Genomic DNA, 22,283 nt, shown 5'->3' with positions numbered 1-22,283 from the left:
ATCAAAACCTGGCAGAGATACAACTAGAAAGGAAAATTTCAGGCCAACATCCATGATGAATATTGATGCACAAATCATCAATAAAATACTGGTAAACTGAATGTAACAACGTATCAAACAGCTCATCTATCACAATCAAGTCAGCTTCATTCCAGGGATGCAAGGCTGGTTCAACATATGCAAATCTATAAATGTAATCCATCATATAAACAGAACCAAAGACAAAAACCACATGATCATCTCAATAGATGCAGAGAAGGCCTTTGACAAAATTCAACAGCCCCTTATGCTAAAACTCTTAATAATCTAGGTACCAATGGAACATATCCCAAAATAATAAAAGCTATTTATGACAAACCCACAGTCAATATCATACTGAATGGGCAAAAACTGGAAGTACTCCCTTTGAAAACCGGCACTAGACAAGGATGCCCTCTCTCACCACTCCTATTCAACATAGTATTGGAAGTTCTAGCCAGAGCAATTAGGCAAGAAAAAGAAATAAAGGGTATTCAATTAGGAAAAGAGGAAGTCAAATTGTCTCTATTTACAGACGACATCATTGTGTATTTAGAAGACCCCATCATCTCAGCCCTAAATCTCCTTAAGATGATAAGCAACTTCAGCAAAGTCTCAGGATATAAAAATCAATGTGCAAAAATCACAAGCATTCCTATACACCAATAACAGGCAGAGAGCCAAATCTTGAGCAAACTCCCATTCACAATTGCTACAAAGAGAATAAAATACCTAGGAATACAACTAACAAAGGATGTGAAGGACCTCTTCAAGGAGAACTACAAACCACTGCTCAAGGAAATAAGAGAAGACACAAACTGATGGAAAAACATTCCATGCATATGGTTAGGAAGAATCAATATCATGAAAATGGCCATACTACCCAACGTAATTTATAGATTCAATGAAGCTACCATTGACCTTCTTCACAGAACTGGAAAAAACCACCTTAAACTTCATATGGAACCAAAGAAGAGCCTCCATAGCCAAGAAAATCCTAAGTAAAAAGAACAAACCTGGAGGCATCACACTACCTGACTTCAAACTATACTACAAGGCTACAACAATCAAAACAGCATGGTACTGGTACCAAAACAGAGATATGGACTTCATTTCTCTCTCTCTATTTTTTTTATTAATCTGGCTAGTGGTCTATTTTGTGGATCTTTTCAAAAAACCAGCTCCTGGATTTATTAATTTTCGAAGGGGTTTTTGTGTCTCTATCTCCTTCAGTTCTGCCCTGATCTTATTTTTTTGTCTTCTGCTAGCTTTTGAATTTGTTTGATCTTTCTCCTCTAGCTCTTTTAATTGTGATAATAGTGTCAAATTTACATCTTTCCTCGCTTCTCATATGGGCATTTAGTGCTATAAATTTCCCTCTAGACACTGCTTTAAGTGTGTTCCAGAGAGTCTGGGACATTGTGTCTTTGTTCTCATTGGTTTCAAAGAACATTTTCCTTCATTTCATTATTTATCCATTATTCAGGAGCCAGTTGTTCAGTTTCCATGTAGTTGTGTGGTTTTGAGTGAGTTTCTTAATCCTGAGTTCTAATTTGATTGCACTGTGGTCTGAGAGACTGGTTGTTATGATTTCTATTCTTTTCCATTTGCTGAGGAGTGATTTACTTACAATTATGTAGTCAATTTTAGATTAAGTATGATGTGGTGCTGAGAAGAATGTGTATTTTGTGGCTTTGGCATCGAGAGTTCTGTAGATGTCTATCAGGTCTGCTTGGTCCAGATGTGAGTTCAAGTCCTGTATATCTTTGTTAATTTTCTGTCTCATTGATCTGTCTAATATTGACTGTGGAGTGTTAAAGTCTCCCACTATTATTGTGTGGGAGCCTAAGTCTCTTTATAGGTTGTTAAGAACTTGCTTTATGTATCTGGGTGCTCCTGTATTGGGTGCATAAATATTTAGGATAGTTAGCTCTTCTTGTTGCATTGATCCTTTTACCATCATGGAATGACCTTCTTTGTCTCTTTTGATCTTTGTTGGTTTAAAGTCCGTTTTATTGGAGACTAGGATTGTAACACCAGCTTTTTTTTTTCTCTCCATTTGCTTGGTAAAACTTTCTCCATCCCTTGATTTCGAGTCTATGTGTGTCTTTGCATGTGAAATGGGTCTCCTGAATACAGAACACCGATGGGTCTTGACTTTTTATCCAATTTGCCAGTCTGTGTCTTTTGATTGGGGCATTTAGCACATTTATATTTAAGGTTAATATTGTTATGTGTGAGTTTGACCCTGCCATTTTGATACTAGCTGGTGGTTTTGCCCATTAGTTGACATAGTTTCTTCATTGTGTCAATGGTCTTTACCATTTGGTATGTTTTTGCAGTGGCTGGTACTGGTTGTTCCTTTCCATGTTTAGTGCTTCCTTCAGGAGCTCTTGCAAGGCAGGCCTAGTGTTGATGAAATTTCTCAGCAATTGCATGTCTGTAAAGAATTTTCTTTCTCTTTCACTTATCAAGCTTAGTTTGGCTTATGAAATTCTGGATTGAAAGTTCTTTTCTTTAAGGTTGGTGAATATTGGCCCCCACTCTCTTCTGGCTTGTAGGGTTTCTGCTGAGAGATCCACTGTGAGTCTGATGGGCTTCCCTTTGTGAGTAACCCAATCTTTCTCTCTGGCTGTATTTTTTCCTTCATTTCAACCCTGGTGAATCTATTACGTGCCTGGGGTTGCTCTTCTTGAGCAAAATCTTTGCGGTGTTCTCTATATTTCCTGGATTTGAATGTTGGCCTGCCTTGCTAGGTTGGGGAAGTTCTCCTGAATAATATCCTGAAAAGTGTTTTCCAGCTTAGATTTATTCTCCCTGTCACATTCAGGTACACCAATCAACTGTAGATTAGGTCTTTTCATATAATCCCATATTTCTTGGAGGCTTTGTTAATTTCTTTTCACTCTTTTTTTCTCTAATCTTGCCTTCTCATTTTTTTTTCATTGAGTTGGTCTTCAATCTCTGACATCCTTTCTTTTGCTTGATTGATTCAGCTACTGAAACTTGTGTATGCTTTGCAAAGATCTTGTGCTGTATTTTTCAGCTCCATCAAGTTGGTTATGTTCTTCTTTAAGCTGGTTATTCTCATTAGCATTTTCTCTAACCTTTTTTCAAGGTTCTTGGTTTCTTTGCATTGGGTTGGAACATGTTCCTTTAGTTCAGAGAAATTTATTACCCACATTCTGAAGCCTGCTTCTGTCAATTCATCAAACTCATTCTCCACCCAGTTTTTTTCCCTTGCTGATGAGGGACTGTGATCCCCTGGAGGAGGAGAAACGTTCTGGTTTTTGGTGATCTCATCCTTTCTGCATTGGTTTCTTCCCATCTTCATGGATTTATCTACCTTTGGTACTTGAAGTTGGTGACTTTTGGATGGGGTCTCTGAGTGGAGATCCTTTCTGTTGACATTGAGGCTATTCCTTTCTATTTTTTTAGTTTTTCTTCCGACACTCAGGCCTCTCTGCTGCTGGACTGCTGGAGGTTCACTCCAGACCATGCTTGCCTGGAAATTACCCACATGGGGGCTGCAGAACAGTAAAGGTTTCTGTCTGTTCTTTCTTCTGGTATCTTTGTCCCAGAAGGGTACCTGCCAGGTGTTAGCTAGAGCTCTCCTTTATGACATTCTTCTTTGGATATATGGGGGTCAGGGAGCCACTACAGGAGGCAGTTGTCCCTTATTAGAGCTCAAGTGCTGTGCTGGGAGCTCTGTTGTCCGTTGTCCTGTTCACAGCTGCTGGGTAGGGACGTTTAAGTTTGCTGCAGTGGAACTCACAACCGCCTCTTTTCCCAGGTGCTCTGTCCTGGGAAGGTGGGGCTTTATTTATAAGTCTCTGATATGCTGCTGCCTTTTTCCAGAGCTCCTGCCAAGCAAGGAAGGAGTTTAGTTACAGTCCGCTTGCAGAGGTGTTGCTGAGCTGCTGCAGGCTCTGTCCAGCTGCTGTGTAAATGTTTGTTTATACATGTAAGTTTAGAACTGCCTCAGTAATGGTGGACTGCCTCAGTAATAGCGGATTGCCTAGGTAATGGCAGGCTGCCTCAGTAATGGTGGACTGCCTTGGTAATGGAGGATGGTCTTCCCCCCAGGGAGCTTGACAATCCTGGGTCAAGCTCAAACTGCTGCATTGGCTGGAAAACTCTCAAGCCAGTGCGTTTCAGATTGCTGCTCTTTGTCAGGGTAGAACCTGCCTAGCCAGATCACCAGCTCCCTGCCTTCAGCTCCCTCTTTTTCGGGAAAATGTGCAGCTCTGTCTTGCAGGTGTTCCAAGTGTCAGTTAAAATGGCCACTCAGATTTGCACAGGTTTTTGTGCTGAAAATCCGTGGCACTTGTCAGCCAGTGTGAATCTCCTGGTCTGTGGGCTGTAAAGACCATGGGAGACGTGCAGTATCTGAACCGGAGTTACCGGAAAAGCCCCGATGGCCTCCATTGTGTAGTAGAGGAGTTCCTCTGGTCTGCTGCACTTCCCATGTGAGGCAGCGCCCTACCCTACCTTGGCTTGCCCTCCTTGGGCTACACCCACTGTCCAACCAGCCCCACTGAGATGCACCTAGTACCTCTGTTGGAAGTGCAGCAATCACTCACCCTCTGCATCACTCTCACTGGGAACTACACTCCGGAGCTGTTCCTATTTGGCCATCTTGGCAGAGCCAGCCTAAAAATTCCTATACTATATAATAAAGGCCATTTTTGCTTTGCATGATAGTACAGGGCCATAAATATGACCATGCAAGGTGAAAGCATGCAAAAAGATCTTTAAAATCAATAGGAGATATTATTGTTTCATGGTCCTTAAAATTTTTTGTGAAAGCATTTAAAACTCATTTATTGCTGGCTATAAATGTATAAAGAAGCAGAAAAATAGCAAGACTAATATTTATTTACAACACTGTAATTTAAAACATTAAAAATATTGGAAATTAAAGCATTTAATATGTTAAAGCAAAACAAAACAAACTTTCCAAGAGTAGTTTGAACAGTGTTTGCCTCTTCTTTTCATTGTATAACTTACAATACAGAGTGAGCATGTTTTCTATGTCTAGGCTAACACCTAAGTTTGGATCAGTTTCCACCTTTTATCTGTGGCATTTATACTGTTGTGAAATAGCTCCAAAGTTTCTTTAATGTGAGGTTTTTTGCCATCATTGCTTCCTCTAGGTTGCCTTTATCCTCTTCATCACAACCACTTTGCTTGTTCCTATCAGTAAATTTCTTTTCCACAGGTGCTGTGGGCTGCAGCTCCACAGTCTCTTGAGCAGGAGCAGTGTCAGCGTGTCCCTGGTCAGCCAGTTTTTCTACAACTCCATTCAAATTTTATTCCCAACATTATCACTTTTTGTTTCTTTACTGCAGTTTCATCTCTCTCAGCCAATTCTCTCTCTTGATTATACATTTTGGTAAAAGGTCATATGAATTTACTATTGAGAGACAAGGAGACAACACAACCACATGCTTTGCTGTGTGTGAACTGAACAACGGGCTCACAGTTACCCATCACTGACATATTTTGAAACAAGTAATATTTATTAGTCACTGGTCATGATGCACATCTGTTATTTACATAAGGACTTGTGGACTGAAGTGCTAGCAAAGACGCTTATAACTTTAGGCAATTACTTACAGTGAATATATTGTGGTAACTACAATGTTAATTGTATTGTTGTAGGACTGGTGTTATTTAGCTCAACACAGTAACTGATACTTGTGCATATTAGGACCATGTAAAGTGAAGACTGCCTGTATTTGCAGTGTTCAGAGGTGTGTGAATTCATCCATTTAGTGTTCTCAGCATTTGAAGATGACAAATAAATTACATCTCTGGCTTTCTCTATGAGAGTCTTCAGGAGTCTTTTCTATAAAGCCAAGAAATGTGTGGTTAAAAGAAATCCAAGAGCTTTCTATAATGGCCATTTAAGTTGGCTGAGTTTTAGATTAGATTACACTGTGTTATAAGGCAGGTGTACCAAGGGCTTTTAAGTAGAATATGGTTGAATTACAGTTTATTTGCTTTTATGAAAACCAGAAAGTTTTACAAAATTTCCCTTGCTTTAATGATTTAACTTTAGTTTTTATTATCTTTGAATTTCTTAGTTATAAGTCTTTTGATATGCAGAATAAAGACTTCAAGTCAGATCAAATATTATGTGTACCCTCTATTGTAAAATGAGCTTCTTACAAACCCAAGAGGCTCATTTTAAAGGCCTGTTTGCTTTCAGTCTCCTTGGGGGTTAACTGAACGTGCAGGAAGAGAAATTATAAAATTTGGATCTTTGACTTCTTGGAGAAGCAACAAGTTATTAGCATTATTTATTAAAATATCTAATCATGGTTCATTACTCTGATTTCAGAAGTATTCATCAATGCACATCTCCACATTCTCCCCCCAGAAAATAACAGAATAAATTATTTTAACCATGTTGGAAAGGTATTTACTGTTTTTTAAATCATAAAGTTATTTTTGATTTTAATAAACCAACTAACCATGAAGGTATTTCTCTAATGACAGCAGTTTCTGTGTTCCACTCTGGTTTTTATAAAAACTACCTCTAGTCTAGTAGGAGAAACAGAAATGAAAATAATTAAAATATGGTTTGTAGTCGGGGAGAGTGGTTATGAGATGCTATGAGACTACTGGAAAAACACCAAACCTAGCTTTGAGGAAAATAAGAAAAGCCTAGTGGAGCTAGCTAAGAAAGACAGCAGTAACTGCCTCAGCAAAGAAGGGAGGATAAGCAGTTCTTTCAAGAACTGTAGGTAAAGAGGCATGAAAACCAACAAATAAATAATTGTGAATTCTAGATACCAAAAGAAGTTCTGTGGGAGAGCTGAGGCTAGAGAGACAAACAGGTGAAAACCATATGCCATGTTATAGAATTGTACCATGACAGTAACAGAGCAAAGAAAGAGCTTTAAAAGAACAGCTACATGTTCTGATTCTAATTTTAAGAAAATCATTTCAGTAGCTTTTGTGAATGATCAGAAAGGGAGGCAGTAAAGAAGACAGTAGCCAGCTGAGAGGTAAAATGGGCTCAGTCTAAGTCAGCAGCAGTGGGAGTTGAGAGATTGGGGAGGCCTCTGGAGGTATTATGGAGGTAGAATCAACTGACTCCCTGTTTTCTGGTTTCAACTTGGTGATTACGTAAGATATAGAATACAAGTAGAGGGTCAAGTTGGAGGAAGTAAAATGGTAAATTTAGTTTTCAAAAACTTTGATGTTGAAAGAAATGTGAGTCATGGAATGAGATTTCCTGCCTAAGGTTAAAATTGCATTGTTGCATTTTGATTCTGCTCTTTGAATGGCCTAAGTGAATAACTCCTGAGAGTAACTGAGTGGGGAAGACAGAAGGTGCCACTACCCTCCCATCCAACACAGAGAGGCAATGTTAGGGCCCTGTGGAGACAATTGAAAGGCAGCTTCCTGTTGGAGATTAGATTAATAGCTTTATTATCCAGGATGAAGGAAGCAAATAGCTCTTTTTCTGTGTGTCTAAAGAGAGATCCAAGATGGCTGATCACTAACAGCTCGGGATTGTAGCTCCCAGTGAAAGCTCAGAGAATGAGAGGACACCACACTTTCAGACAAATTTTTGTCACTCACGGACCAGCAGATTTGTAGTGGAGGAGCGTCACAGGTCGCCAGCGCGACTCTTGTGGCCGGTGCCTTGGCGCAGCAGCTCTTCATGCAGAGTAAACGGGACTGGTTCCCTTACTGACCGGTGTTTGGAGCTCCGGGAAGGCAGAGCCGCTTGTTGCAGACTCAAGAAGGAAGCCAGACCAGAGATTCCCGGGCAGAAGAGCACCATCAGTCTTATCGCTGCTATTTTGGCCGGCGCAGTGGGTTGCTTGAATCCCAGCACTGGGAATCAGTAAATTGGATGTCGACTCAGAAACCTAATTAGAAAGGCGGTAATTGTAAAGACAACAGATGGATAAATGTATAATAAAGGGAAAAAACCAGCATAAGAAGGCTGAGCATACCCAAAATCATAACCCCTCTCCCTCTACAGGGGATTGCAGTTCCTTATCAGCAACAGAACAAGCCCTGATGGAAAAGGACTGTGTTCCATTATCTGAAGTAGGCTTCAGAAGGTGGATGATAAGAAACTTCTGGGAATTAAAAGAACTTGTTCTAACCCAACGTAAAGAAACCAAGAACTTTGAAAAAAGGTTTGATGAAATGCTGAAAAGAATAGACAATATAGAGAGGAATATAAATGAACCAACAGAGTTGAAAAATACAACACGAGAACTTAGTGAAATATGCACAAGTTTAAATCGCAGAATGGATCAAGCAGAAGAAAGAATATCAGAGGTCAAAGACCAACTTAATGAAATAAAATGACAAGACAAGAATAGAGAAAAAAGGATGAAGAGGAATGAGCAAAGTCTCCAAGAAATATGGGACTATGTGAAAAGACCCAATCTACGTTTGATGAATCCAAGCTGGAAAATACTTTTCAAGATATTATCCAGGAAAATTTTCCCAATCTAGCAAAGCAGGACACTATTCAACCCCAGGTAATACAGAGAACACCACAAAGATATTCCTCAAGAAGAGCAACCCCAAGGTACATAATCGTTAGATTCACCAGGATCGAAACAAAGGAGAAAATGCTAAGGGCAGCCAGAGAGAAAGGCCAGGTTACCCATAAAGGCAAGCCTGTTAGACTTACAGCAGATCTCTCAGTGGAAACCCTACAAGCCAGAAGATAGTGTGTCTAAACAAAATAGTCAGGGAAGGTGGTTAGGGCTTCAGGTACCAAAACTGGTGTATGACTCAGACTATTGGATTTTATGTTTTGGATGGTTCATGCTCTGAGAAGCAGCAATATATGAGAACAAGGCTGAAGGAGTGCTGTAACAACCCTGTGACAGTGGCTGAAGGATATACCAGAAATAGAGGACCTGATTCTCATATCTAGCACATATCTTAGAATACATCCAGGTCACCCACTGCTATGTACCAGAACTCTTCATCATGGTCACAGGCCAAAATATCTCATACAAAAAGCCATACAGTACCCTTTTCACTTTTTCTAAATGTAAACAGGAAAATAATCAAAACCATTTTTAGCTTACATGGAAGAATATCTCGGTATCTGTTTTTTGCTCTGTTGAGTGGATGATTCCCAGAGTTGAACTCACCAGGCAGATTCTTAAGTTCTAAAGCCTTTAAAAGGTAATAAATAAATAAATAAATAAGTCGTGTATTTACTATAACCAATAAAAAAGAACAAATATGCCTTTGTTTAGTGCTCATAAACCCCTATATGACATGACCCACTATTTAATGTATTGTGTGATAAGTGAAGTTAGATCCCCATTTAAAAAGTGCTATATAAAATATCTCAAGTTTCAGATGCCTAGCAATGCCACTTAATAAGAAAATGTTAAACTTTATGGAGAGACTTTCCACTTGAACTTCATTTTGTTCTTCTTTCATAAAAAAGAAAATACAGACTATTCACTTCTGAGAACCTATCCACAGATCTATCACTTTGTAAACAAAAATAACAAAACAACAGCAACAAAAACATATAAACAAAAAATTTATACAAACAATCTCACGATTTACCCTTACCCTTTGAAGAAATTACAGTTAGGACCCTAAGAATCCTTCCTTTCAAAAAATTTCCTTACTGGATGTGAATTCAACAAACACTATCTGAGCATTTAATAGGTACCTGGTCCTGTTTCAGATACTGGAATACAAAGACGAATTTTAATGGCCTTATCCTTAAGTAGTGAACACAGTAGTTAGAGGACATGTAATCAAATACCATGTGACCAATGTACAGAGACACTAGTATAAATGACAGCACCAGATTGGACCTAAAAGTCAAGAAGAAAAGCTCTTAGCCGGGCATGGGGGTTCACGCCTGTAATCCCAGCACTTTGGGAAGCCAATGCGGGGGAATCATCTGAGGTTGTGAGTTTGAGACCAGCCCAACCAGCATTAAGAAACTCCATCTCTACTAAAAATACAAAAAATTAGCTGGGTATTGTGGTGCATGCTTGTAAACCCAGCTACTTGGGAGGCTAAGGTAGGAGAATTGCTTGAACCTGGGAGATGGAGGTTGTGGTCAGTCGATATCACATCATTGCACTCCAGCCTGGGCAACAAGAGTGAAACTCTATCTCAAAAAAAAAAAAAAAAAAAAAGAAAAAAGAAAGAAAAGAAAAGAACAAGAAGAAAAGCTCCTAAAGAATAATTAGCCTTGAACTGGGCCTTAGTGAGTCATCCATCAGAAGTTAGCATATGAAAAACAATATGTATGTAGAAGGAAAGAGGAGAGAAGGTGAAGGGGTGGAAATAATGGAGGCATACACGTCCCTTTGGGAAATTGTGACTAACATTGTAATAAGAGCACAGAGCACATGATCTAGTCCAACAACAACTATAAACGATCTTGTTTCATATATTAATGAAATGAGGAGGTAGCTAGTCTTACTCTCTGAGAATATTTGTGGAGAAAGCCTGAGAATCTATACATTTTCAAAGCTCTTGGGTAACTCTTGTGTAGTCAACCTAGCAATCACTGCCATGGGTAACAAGGAGGATGTGAGGTTTTAAGTAGTATGATAAAATGATCAAGTCTGTCTGAAAACCAGTTCTAAAATTAATATGAAAAAAAACCTGTGGGAAGAATGAGAAAAATTTCATAAATGAATAATGATGGGAGATGAGTCTTATTAGATGTGAAAAGACAATATGAAGCTATGCTAATTAAAAGAATAATACCAATAAAGGAATAAGAAAATAAGTAGAAAAAGTCCAAGAATAAATTAAAATACATGTAGGGCTCTAGTATATGATAAAAGTGGCATTTTACATCACTGAGGAGAAGTTCCAGAAGAATCTTGGGAAAACTGTTAGCTATACAATGCTGGGTCCCTATCTAACATCTTATACCAAATTAAATTCTAGCTGCAGCACATCAAAGATTTAAATGCTTAAAAAATCATAAAAGTACTAGCAAAAACATGAAATAATTATTGCAATCCCAGAGTAAAAGAAGCATTCCTAAAAAGCACAGAAAGCCCCAAATCCAGAACCCCAAAAGAAAAGATTGCCATATCTGACTACTAAAAATCAGCTATTTCTTCATGGTAAATACGCATGTGTGTGCACATGCATGTGCACCTGTGTGTAACACAAATGACAGCAGAAAAAACACATGTAAGACACACAAAGAGATAATTGTTTCCTTAAAGAGTTAGTAATCCATAAGGAAAAAAAAATAGAAAACGGAGCAAAGAATTAAAACTATCAGTTCCCTGAAAATACAAAAAGTTTAAAAACATATGGAAAGATATTTTTGTTCTCAAATAAATACCAATTAAATAATCAATAAGAGTTTGTCACTTAAGATATGAGAAAAGATCTAAACAATTGATAGCCCAAAATATTAAAATCTTTCTAGAAATTCGTTCTAAAAATATTTACATATACGCATACAGTGCATGAAGAGAGATGACGACTGCTGTTCATAAGAGTGAAGACTAGAACAATCTAAATGTCCAATGCTCTAAGTGTTGCACTGTAGTTAATTATATGGATAACTACCTTAATTTCAGAAATTAAATATTATAAGTACCTCAATTTTGGAAATTAAGGTAGTTATCCATATACTTAACTACCATGCAATACTTAAAAAAATGAGATACTACTATACATGCTGATAATATATTTGAAAATTGTATCTAGGTGGAAAACAAATTTAAGGATGTAAAGTACATTCCAACAATTTTCTTTAGAAGTTTACATGACACAATGAATAGTGTAAAGGGATCTAGAAAGTCACAAGAGAAAAAGAGAGACTTTCTATTTTATACCCTTGTATGCTATTTGGCTTTTTAAAAAATTTTACCATGTATATCTATTACCTTAAAATATATATAATATTTAAAAGCAAAAACAATGTACTCAAACCAAATAAAAAAAGAAAAGAAACCCCCTAGCAATGATGTAAAAAAAGAAATCACATATGGATTTTTGTTAAGAAAATATTTACCATAAACTCCTCCTGCATGATAGCAAATGCTGCTGTTTTTTTCTCAAGCATTTTCAAACAATCCTTGATGGCTGACTGCTCATGTAAATTAAATATTAATGGCCGAATCTGAGCCAACTGATCCAGTTCCCCTTCAGAAACAATTGTGTGTGTATCTAAAGAAGAGAAAAATTCACATCTGTAAGTTACTGGCATATATGTGAAGGGAGATTTTATTTTTGTTTCTGTTTCTCTTAAAGGCACAGCATTTAAGAGTCAACAGAAGTTAGCTTTTCCGCGGGTGAAGAGTCTTATTACTTTGAAAGAGGCTTCCTTTGAAAAAATCGTGGCTATGTATACCTTGAGATTAAACAAAATCTACTGTACTTGGAGAAAACTGTTCAGTGCTACAAATGCAACAAATGCTGTGGTTTGAGAAGTGTTCTGTTTCATAATGTGAATTGGGTATATGGACTGACAGTTATGCCAAGGCAAGAATGTACGAGGCTTGGATTTGGAAAAAGGGAAATTTTTCCCTCCCTGGGACCAAGTTTTCGGAAGTTCCTAGAGTCTGAGATGTAAGGATGCAGAGAGTCCACATCCTGATTAATTACTCTGAAACAGATTCAACACAAACACATACACACCAAGCATGGAGAGGATCTATGCAATGTAATTAATAAGACTGAATAATAAATACATATGGATACTTGTAACCAATATTAGAAAGAACATTCTATTAATATTTAATAGCACACATAGAATCCCTTTATTTTTTAAAATTATGGTCTTTTAGGTCATGTTGACAGTCAAGATTCCAAATATCTTAAATTTTATATGTCATCTCCACTGGCCAAAATGCAATAAATCTAGAAGTAAATGGTAAAAGCATATTTTTAAAGTTTCAAAATTTTGAGATAAGATGTTCAAGTAAAGCAAGTTCTCATAATCTCTTTGCAAAGCCAAATAACATGAACAAAATTTAAGTTAATACCAGCAAAAAGATACATGAAAAACAATACAGAAAAAGAAAGAGATGGAAATTTCTAAGAATCTGCACATTCCTGGGAAGCACATCTTATCTTGGAACTCCACTATATCCAGAGGCTCTTTGTAGGGTTGGAAGTGAGGCCTGTTGGTTGGGATAGACAGGCACAGAAATCCTAAAATTTCTCACAAATATCTGAAACCTCAGTATGAGAGGAGGTCTAAGCAGGCTAGAAGGAGAGATAAAACTACCCCAAGAGTAGAAGCCATTTTGATCATCTTTGATCCCCAACAGAAAAACCCTTAGACTTTCCCATTGTTTCACCTTTGCTAGAGCAAAAGCTGGAGAATGCAGAGAGAACAAACAATGAAAATGTAGAAGATTGTAACAAACACTGGTGTTGACTCCCCAACACTGATTCTATCCCTATGGTTAAAGCCATTTGTGATCATTCCACAGTAAGATCTTTCCAGTAAATAATTCAGAAATAGGTAGGCTATTTGCGCCAACTATAGAAATAGGCAGGTCTTGCAAAAAAAGAGAAGCAAGTCTCTCTTCTACCCTCATCCCTCTGTACAGACATAAACAAAGAAGCATAAGGCTCTAATTATCATAGGCTGCCCTCTTATGGCCATAAAAGGAAGAAGAATAGCAAATGTGAAAAATAAAGAACCTATGTTCTTGATGACATCAGCAACTGATCATAGTGAACCTGGAATCATTCCAGCCAGTTTACAGAAAGGGATTTGATCTAGCTATTTGTTGCTGGTATCACCGTCGGGTGGGCTTGAAGAGCAGATGCCTCTCTCATGATCAAAGAACAACACCGCATGATGGTCTGCCAAGAAAAATTCTGTCTTTGCCCCAATGAGGAAACTGAGGAAGTTGGAGACCATTTTTTCTAGCCACTGGCTCCTGAATGACACCACATGAGCAACAATGGAGAAATAAGAAAGTCACTACCGTAACCGTTGGCTTTAGTAACACATCACCTTAGCTATGATGAGGACCAGGAATGCCAAGCTTGCATAGCAACAAAATGGATGCCTCTCTACACATTTACATCTTGGCTAAGTGCATATGATTGGTCAAGCCCAAATAAGCTACCAGGAAGTCTTGGAAAAAGTTATTTTTCATTTTTCTGCCTGGGCCATACAGGAAGGTGCACTAGGAGAAGGGTATGATTGATGTTGAGTAAGGGCATCTGTGACACCTGGTTAACATTTTAGCCATACCACGACCTTTGAGCTTCCTGCTCCTCGGCCCCTACCCCTTCAGCACACTTATCATTGTCCTCAGGCAAAATGTAGCCCTCCAAAATGTAGTTTATAAGGAAAGATAATGAGATCCAAATAAAAACGGAAATCAGGAAGAATTCATTACTGCTCAATCAACAAAATTAAAGAGATACACAAAGTTATACATGTTCATAACAAAATGGAATAAAACGTGAAACAGAAAAATAATACAATATAGCACGCAGAATAATTTTTAAAATCTATTCTAAAATGGAAGATAAGCTTAAAAAAGAAAATTCACTGTGTATGCAACATCTGTAAAAAGAATACGAAAATAATTTTAAATAAGAGTTCACAAGGAGATAAGAAAACAACAGAATAAGGTAAAAAAAAGTTTGTAAACCTAAGAAAATAAAGCTTAAAAGTACATAATTATAGCAATAAATTATAATCAAACTCTGCAAGAAACAAAGCAGATGAAAATCAACTTATTGACACAGGACAAAGATGTGTAGATACATTAATGAAGAGACGAAAGGTTTAAAAACAAACAGTAAAAGCTAATGCATGTGAGAACCTCATCAGAGGCTCAGGAGAAAAGTTAGAGACAGGGTGAGGAACTTGAGAAATTCTCCTTCATGAGGCAAGCTTAGTGGGGGGGAAAACAGCATCCACAGGAATGGCACAAAGCATGCCCAGAATGTTTTCTCCTATTTCCCTAATGGACCAAAAGCAGAAAAATCTGGGAAAAGGCATGAAACTCTATCACCCTCAAAGCACAAGTGAAGAAGACTCATTAACACGGGGTGTAGGGAAGACAGAAAAGCATCCTGGACCCAGATCATAAGATATTCCCTACTTCTGCAGAATGAACAGAATAACAAAGAAGGTACCACCTGAGGCCTTCCTAAGACTTAGGCTGAACAAGGACATCAGAGAATGTCACCCCAAACCAGGTTGACAAGTAAGGAAATTATAAATAAGAGTTCTCTACTGCTGGGAATAAGATAAGATTATGGAGAGGACCTTCTCTGAGGTGCATGTACAATAGGAAGACCTAAAGCAGAGGGTAAACACTGAAGCAAATCCTCTATATGCAAGGTAACCACAGCAACATCAAACCCAAGCCCTGCTCTGTTATTGAGTAAATGGATGCAATTTCTGACACTGAAGGCCTACAAAAAAAAAGATGCATGTCCATTCATATTTGCCTCAGCCTCTAGAACATAGATAAAAAATACCATAGCTCCTCCTTATCTGCAGGGAAATGTTCCAAGACCCCCAGTGAATGCCTGATAAGGATAGTACTGAACCTGATTGCCATCAACTGAAACATACTTTTGTTCATGTCTTCTGCCCATAAATATAATGCTTTTTCCATCTTAAGTAAGCACTTATAATGTACTGTGGCCATAACTTTGGCAGTCTAATGTGCAACAGCAAAACCTCAACGGAAGATTCATTCTTACCACAGATCAAAGCAACTTTAGCATATGATTTTCCTTCTTTCCTTATTAAGTCAAGAATTTTCACCTTTTCATGTAACAAAACCACTTTACAGCTTCCCTTTGGCATATCCAAATTACCAGCATCACTACTCTTTGGGGCCATTACTAAGTAAAATAAAAATTACTTGAACACAAGCACTGTGGAGGTCAAAACAGTAGATCTGATAACCAAGATGACTACTGACTGACTAAAAGGCAGGTAGCATATATAGCATGAATATGCTGGACAAAGGGATGATTCACTCCCAGGCAGGACAGAGCAGGACAGTGTGAGATTTCATCTCCCAGGCAGGACACAGCAGGACAGTGTGAGATTTTATCACACTACTCAGAACAGTATGCAATTTAAAACATTGTTGATATGTGGAATTTTCCACTTAACATTTTTAGTCTGTGGTTGACTGCAGGTAACTAAAACTATGAAGAGTGAAACCACAGATAAGACATTTTTACTTCTGTCTCTAGACTATATGATATCCAGTTTTCAACCAAAAAATTATACAGTACACACAGAAGTAACAAAAGGAGGAAAAAGTTGTCAAGAAACAAAGCAATCAACGGAAACAGACAGAGATATAACATATGTTAAAACTGTCAAGTGATGAATTTAAAATAGTGATAATAAATGTGTGAAAAGTAAGTGGGAAAACTAAACAACATACATGAACAAATGGGGGATTTCAATGAAGAAATGGAGGCCATAAAAAAGAATCAAGTGGAAACATTTAAAGTAAAAAATGTTTTAAAAAATTAAGCATGTCATTGATAGCTCATCAGTAGATTTTACAGAGGCAAAAAAAGAATTCATGAATTACAAAATAGGTCAAGAGGATTATCCAAATTAGGACACAGAGAAAAAAGGTAGATGAGGGGCAGAGAAGAGACCATCCAAGAGCTATAAGCCAATATCAAATAGACTAACATATTATACCTGTAAGTGGAATCCCAAAATAGAAAAGAAGGAGAATTGGGCAGAAGAAATATTTTAAAAGATAATAACTGAGAATTTTTTCCAAAATGAATGAAAGATACCAAGCCTCAGATCCAAAAGCTCACCAAAAACAATATAAGCCAGAAGATGAGTGACATATTTAAAGTAATAAAAAAATCCACACAAACAAATTAAGATTTCAGTAAATACATCACAAATTATAGAAGCTAGTATTATAGTAACAATAATGTATAACTTCACTTTTTCTTCACTACATGATTTAAGAGATGACATTTTTCTAAATTATTAGTCTAAAAATAAATAATTACTATAACTTTAGATTGTAACTCTACATTTTGTTTTCTATACAAGACACTAAAGCATTAAAAATATTTTATGTTTCAGGACACAAAATGTATAAAACTGTAATTTTGTGGTAACAAATGAAAAACTTAAGTAACATTTAAACAAACTGTGCTCCTTTAACAGTTTTGCTCCCCCCCCAAAAAAAAACTGTTAAAGGAGTACAGTTTTTTTATTAATTTTACTGAATTAAGCTGGCATAAATTCAAATTTGAATAAGTTTAGGATGTTAAATATAATACCCATGATAACCACAAAGAAAACAGCTAAGCAACATACATAAAAGAAATTTTAAAAGAATTTGAATATTGCATTACAAAAAGCAACTAAATACAAAAGAAAACAGTAAGGCAAAAAAAATGAGGAACAAAAAAGCTACAAGAAATTTTTTTTAAAACAGCAAAATGACAGAAGTCCCTCTTTATCAGTAATTACTTTAGATGTAAATGGATTAAACTCTCCAATTGAGAGATTGTCAGAATGTATTAAAAAACAAAAACGTGATCCAACTATACACTGTCTACAAAGGACTCACTTTAGATCCAAAGACACAAATAGGTTAAAAGTAAAAAAAAAAAAAAAAAAAAAAAAAAATTCATGCAAACAGGAACCAATGCAGAGCATGAATAGCTATATTAATATCAGATAAAATAGATTTTAACTTTAAAAAGTTAAAAATTACAAAGAAGGTCATTATATCTCATAAAAGGTTTGATATAAGAATATATAACAATCATAAACATTTATGCACCTAATAACAGGCCATCAAAATACACAAAACAAAAATTGACAGAAATGAACAGACAAACAATTTTACAATAATAATTGAAGACTTCATTTTCATTAATATATAGAACAATTGGACAGATAATAGGTAAGAAAAGGGAAGACTTTAACAATACAATAAACCAAGTATATCTAACAGATATATACAGGATTCTCTGTGTAACAACAGACCACATATTCAAGAACACATGGCATATCTTCCATGTGTTAGGCTACAAACTAAGTATCAATCAATTTTAAAAGATTGATATCATAAAGAATGTCTTCTCCAAATATAAGAGATAAAGTTAGAAATCCAAAGAAAAACTGAAAACTTTACAAATTTGTGAAAATTAAACAACATAATTATAAAATACCAATGAATCAAAGAAGAAATTACAAGGGAAATTAGAAACATTTAGAAATGAATGAAAACATAACTCAACATATGGAACTATGGAACACAGCAAAAGCAGTGTTAAGGGAAAAATTTATAGCTATAAAATACTTACATGAAAAAAATACCTTGAATAAACAAACTAGCTTTATAATGTAAAGAACTACAAACAAAACAAAAAACTGAAGCTAAAGCTAACAAAAGGAAGGAAATAATAAAGATTAGAACAGAGATCAGAGTATAAAATATAAAAAAAATCAATGAAACTAAAAGCAAGTTCTTCAAAGGTATCAACAAAATGAGAAACCTCTAATTAGATAAACTAAGATAAAAAGAGAAAAGACTCAAATTACTAAAATCAGAAATAAAAATAAGAATATCACTACCAATTCTGAAGAAATAAAAAAGATTATAAGGGAGTACGATGAGAATCTGTATGAAAAAAAAAAACCTGGATAACTTCAATGAAACAGACAAATTCATAGAAACACAAAATCCACTGAGACCAAACCACAAAGAAATAGAAAATCTGAATAGATCTGTAACTAGTAAGGTGATTGAATATGTTATCAAAACTATCCAAAAAAAATAAGCCCTGGACCCAATGGCCTCACTGGTAAATTCTACTGTACATTTAAAAAAGAACTAACACCAATACTTCTCAAATTGTTCAAAAAAATTAAAAAGTAGGGAACACTCCCCAACTCACTCTAAGAGGCCAGCACTATCCTGATGTCAAAGTCAAACAATGACCCTACAAGAACAGAAAATAAAGGCCAATATCCCTCTTAAACATTACTATAAAAATACTCCATAAAATGCCAGCAAACCAAATATTGAGTAGCATATTAAAAAGATCATACACATGACTGTGGGATTTATTACGGGAATGCAAGGATAGTTTAACATATAAAAATCAAGGTAATACAACACGTTAACAGAATGAAAGGGGGGAAGAAACCCCCACGATTATCTCAATTAATGCAGAAAAAGTATTTGACAAAATTCAACATCCTTTCAAGAACATATTCTTTTTTGTTTTTTTTTTTAAGACAGTTTCACTCTGTCACCCAGGCTTGAGCGCAGTGGTGCTATCTTGGGTCACCATAACCTCTGCCTCCTGGGTTCAAGTGATTTGCCTACCTCAGCCTCCCAAGTAGCTGGGATTACAGGTACCTGCTACCACACACGACACTTGCTGTTTATTTATTTTTTTCTTTTTAGTAGAGACAGGCTTTCACCATGTTGGCCAGGCTGGTCTTGAACTCCTGACCTCAGGTGATCTGTCCACCTCAGCTACCCAAAGTGTTGGGATTACAAGCATGAGCCACTATGCCCAGCCTACTTTTTTACAGAAACAAATTCAACAAACGAGGAATATAAGAAAGACACCTAAACATAAATACAAGTTATATATGGAAAACCAGTAAAAAACATACTGAATGTTGAAAAAGTAAAAGCTTTTCGCCTAAGATTGGAAGCAAGGCATGGATGCCATTTTCACCACTTTTATTTAACCTAATACTGGAAATCCTAGTCAGAGAAATTAAGAAGTAAAAGAAATAAAAGGCATCCAAATTGGAAAGCAAAAGTAAACATCTCTGTTTACAAATGATATGATATATATGTATAAAATCCTAAAGATTACTGGATTTTTTTACACATATACACACACAAATGCACAGTTAAAAAATAAATTCAGTAAAGTAGCAGGATACAAAGTCAAACACAAAAATCAGTTGCATTTATATACACTCACATGAACAATCTGAAAATGAAATTAAGAAAACAATTTCATTTACAATAACATAAAGAAAATACTTTGAAATTAACTTAACCAAGAAAGGGAAGGGAAAGACTTGTACAAAGAGACCTACAAAACATTGCTGAAAAAAAATTAAACAAATACATCTCATGTTCATAGTTTGGAAGATTTAATATCATTAAGATATCAGTACTACCCAAAACAATCTAAAAATTCAATGTAATCCTTATCAAAATCTCAATGATCCCTTTTGCAGAAATAGACAAACTGATCCTAAAATTCACATGGAAATTCAAAGGACCCCAAAAAGCTAAAAACAATCCTGAAAAACATGGGGGGAAAAGGGTCACACTTCACTTCTTCATTTCAAAACTTACTACAAAACTACAGTAATCTAAACAGTCTGGTACTGGCATAGACAGGCATACAGACCAAGAGAACAGAACAGAGAAACCAGAAATAAAACTCCAGTGATTTTCAAAACTTTGTCAAGGCCATGTAATGGGAAAAACACAGTCTTAACAATGAATGGTGCTGGGAAGTTGTCCACATGCAAAATAATGAAATTGGATTTTTAACTAATGCCATATACAAAAATTAACTAAAAACGAATCCATTACCTAAATGTAAAAAGGAAAACTATAAAACTCTTATGAGAAAATATGGCAATATCTTCAAGACATTGGATCTGGCAATTATACCAAAAGTATACAAACAAATTTTTAAAAATGTAATTACAAATGCTGAATTGAACACTTAACATTGATAGTAAATTTTATGTTATATAAATTATACCACAATAAAAATAATTTGGAAAAAAATACCTTTAAGTAACCCATAGATCAAAGAGGAAGTCACAAGAGAAACAGGAAGATATTTTGTTAAAAATGAGATTTTATTGTTTAGAAAAGTTTAATATTAAAAAATAGCACACAGAATTCCTAAATATTCCCTGCCAAAGTTTCACCTATTGTTAATGTTTTACATTTGGATGGTACATTCATTAGTATTGAACCAATATTGATACATTTTTGTTAACTAAAGTCTATACTGTATTTTGATTTTCTTAGATTTCCTTAATACCTTTTCACTGTTTCAGGAGCCCATCTAAAATAAACATTATATTTAGTTGTCAAGTCTCCTTGGGCAGCTGTTGGCTATGATGTCTTCTCAGATTTTTCTTATTTTTAATGGCCTTGATAGGTTTGAAGAGTACTGGCCGGGTGTATTCTTCAATGTCTCACCATTGAAATTTGTCTAAATTTTTTCTCAAGATTAAGACTGGGGTTATGGGTTTTCAGGAATAAGATCACAGAGGTAGAGTGCCATATTTATCAATCATATCGAGGGTATATTCTATCAACATGATGTATGACAGTTGATGCTGATCTTGATCACTTGGCTGCAGTCGTTTTTATTAGGTTTCTTACTATGTAGTTATTCTTTGTACTGCCCTGGAAGTTATCCTTTGTACTCTTTGGAAGAAAGTCAATATGTGCAACCCACACTTAAGAGGTAGGAATGATGATCCACTTCCTTTAGAATTGAATATCAACATAATTTATCAGGCATTCTTCTGCATGGGAGATTTGTCTCCCATTTACTAGCATATTTAATTTACTAGCATATTTAATCATTTAATTACATCAGTATGAACTCATGGATGATTATTTTATACTTCATACTATAATCCACTGCGCCATTAGATTGTTGTTCAAATTGTTCCACCTTTTGCTACTAAGAATGAGAAAACATAAACTGAATGAAAATAAAAACACCCCAAAATGTATGGGATGCAACTAAAGCAGTACTTACAGAAAGATCTGTTGTACTAAATGCTTACACTACTGTTGTCCCTCTGTATTTGCAGGGGATTGGTTACAGGACCTCCCACAGATACCAAAATCCTCAGATGCTCAAGTCCTTTATATAAAATATCACAGTATTTGCATATAATCTAAGCATATCCTCTCTCTCATATACTTTAAATCATGTCTAGATTACTTATAATACCTAATACAACATAAATACCATGTAAATAGTTGTTATACTATATTTTTAAAATTTGTAATTTTTTGTTGTAGTGTTATCTTTGTTCTTCATATACCTTTGATCTACAGTTGGTTGAATTTGCAGATGGAGGATCTACAGATATGAGGGCCAGCTGTATTTATGAAAAAGAAATATATCAATAATCTAAGTTTCTACCTTAATAAATTAAGAAAAACAATAAAATCAAAGCAAGAAGGAAAAAGGAAACAATAAAGAGCAGGAATCAATGAAATTGAAAACAATGAGAAAATAAGTGAAACTAAAAG

At 35.8% G+C, this 22,283-nt stretch overlaps 1 protein-coding gene across 36 annotated transcripts in view; it reads right to left on the bottom strand.

The window, feature by feature from the left end:
• The window catches only part of PTPN20 (protein tyrosine phosphatase non-receptor type 20), a 103,820-nt gene that overhangs the window by 32,866 nt on the left and 48,671 nt on the right, over positions 1–22,283 (bottom strand). For 34 of the 36 annotated variants that reach the window (XM_035267763.2, XM_035267768.2, XM_054242865.2 and 31 more), the window contains 2 exons: positions 12,032–12,186; positions 9,096–9,186 (listed from right to left, as the gene is read on the bottom strand). In XM_035267763.2, the coding sequence (XP_035123654.1) occupies positions 9,096–9,186; positions 12,032–12,186 (246 nt within the window). Of the gene's footprint in view, positions 1–5,850; positions 5,870–7,808; positions 7,908–9,095; positions 9,187–12,031; positions 12,187–22,283 lie in introns of those variants that run through there. The other 2 variants (XM_035267769.3, XM_054242867.2) reach the window with 2 other exon arrangements.

The sequence above is a fragment of the Callithrix jacchus genome, chromosome 12, assembly GCF_049354715.1.
Source record: "Callithrix jacchus isolate 240 chromosome 12, calJac240_pri, whole genome shotgun sequence".
In the NCBI taxonomy this organism is placed as follows: domain Eukaryota; kingdom Metazoa; phylum Chordata; class Mammalia; order Primates; family Cebidae; genus Callithrix; species Callithrix jacchus.
Note: the sequence above shows the minus strand (reverse complement) of the source record. Positions and strands in the feature narration are given on the sequence as shown.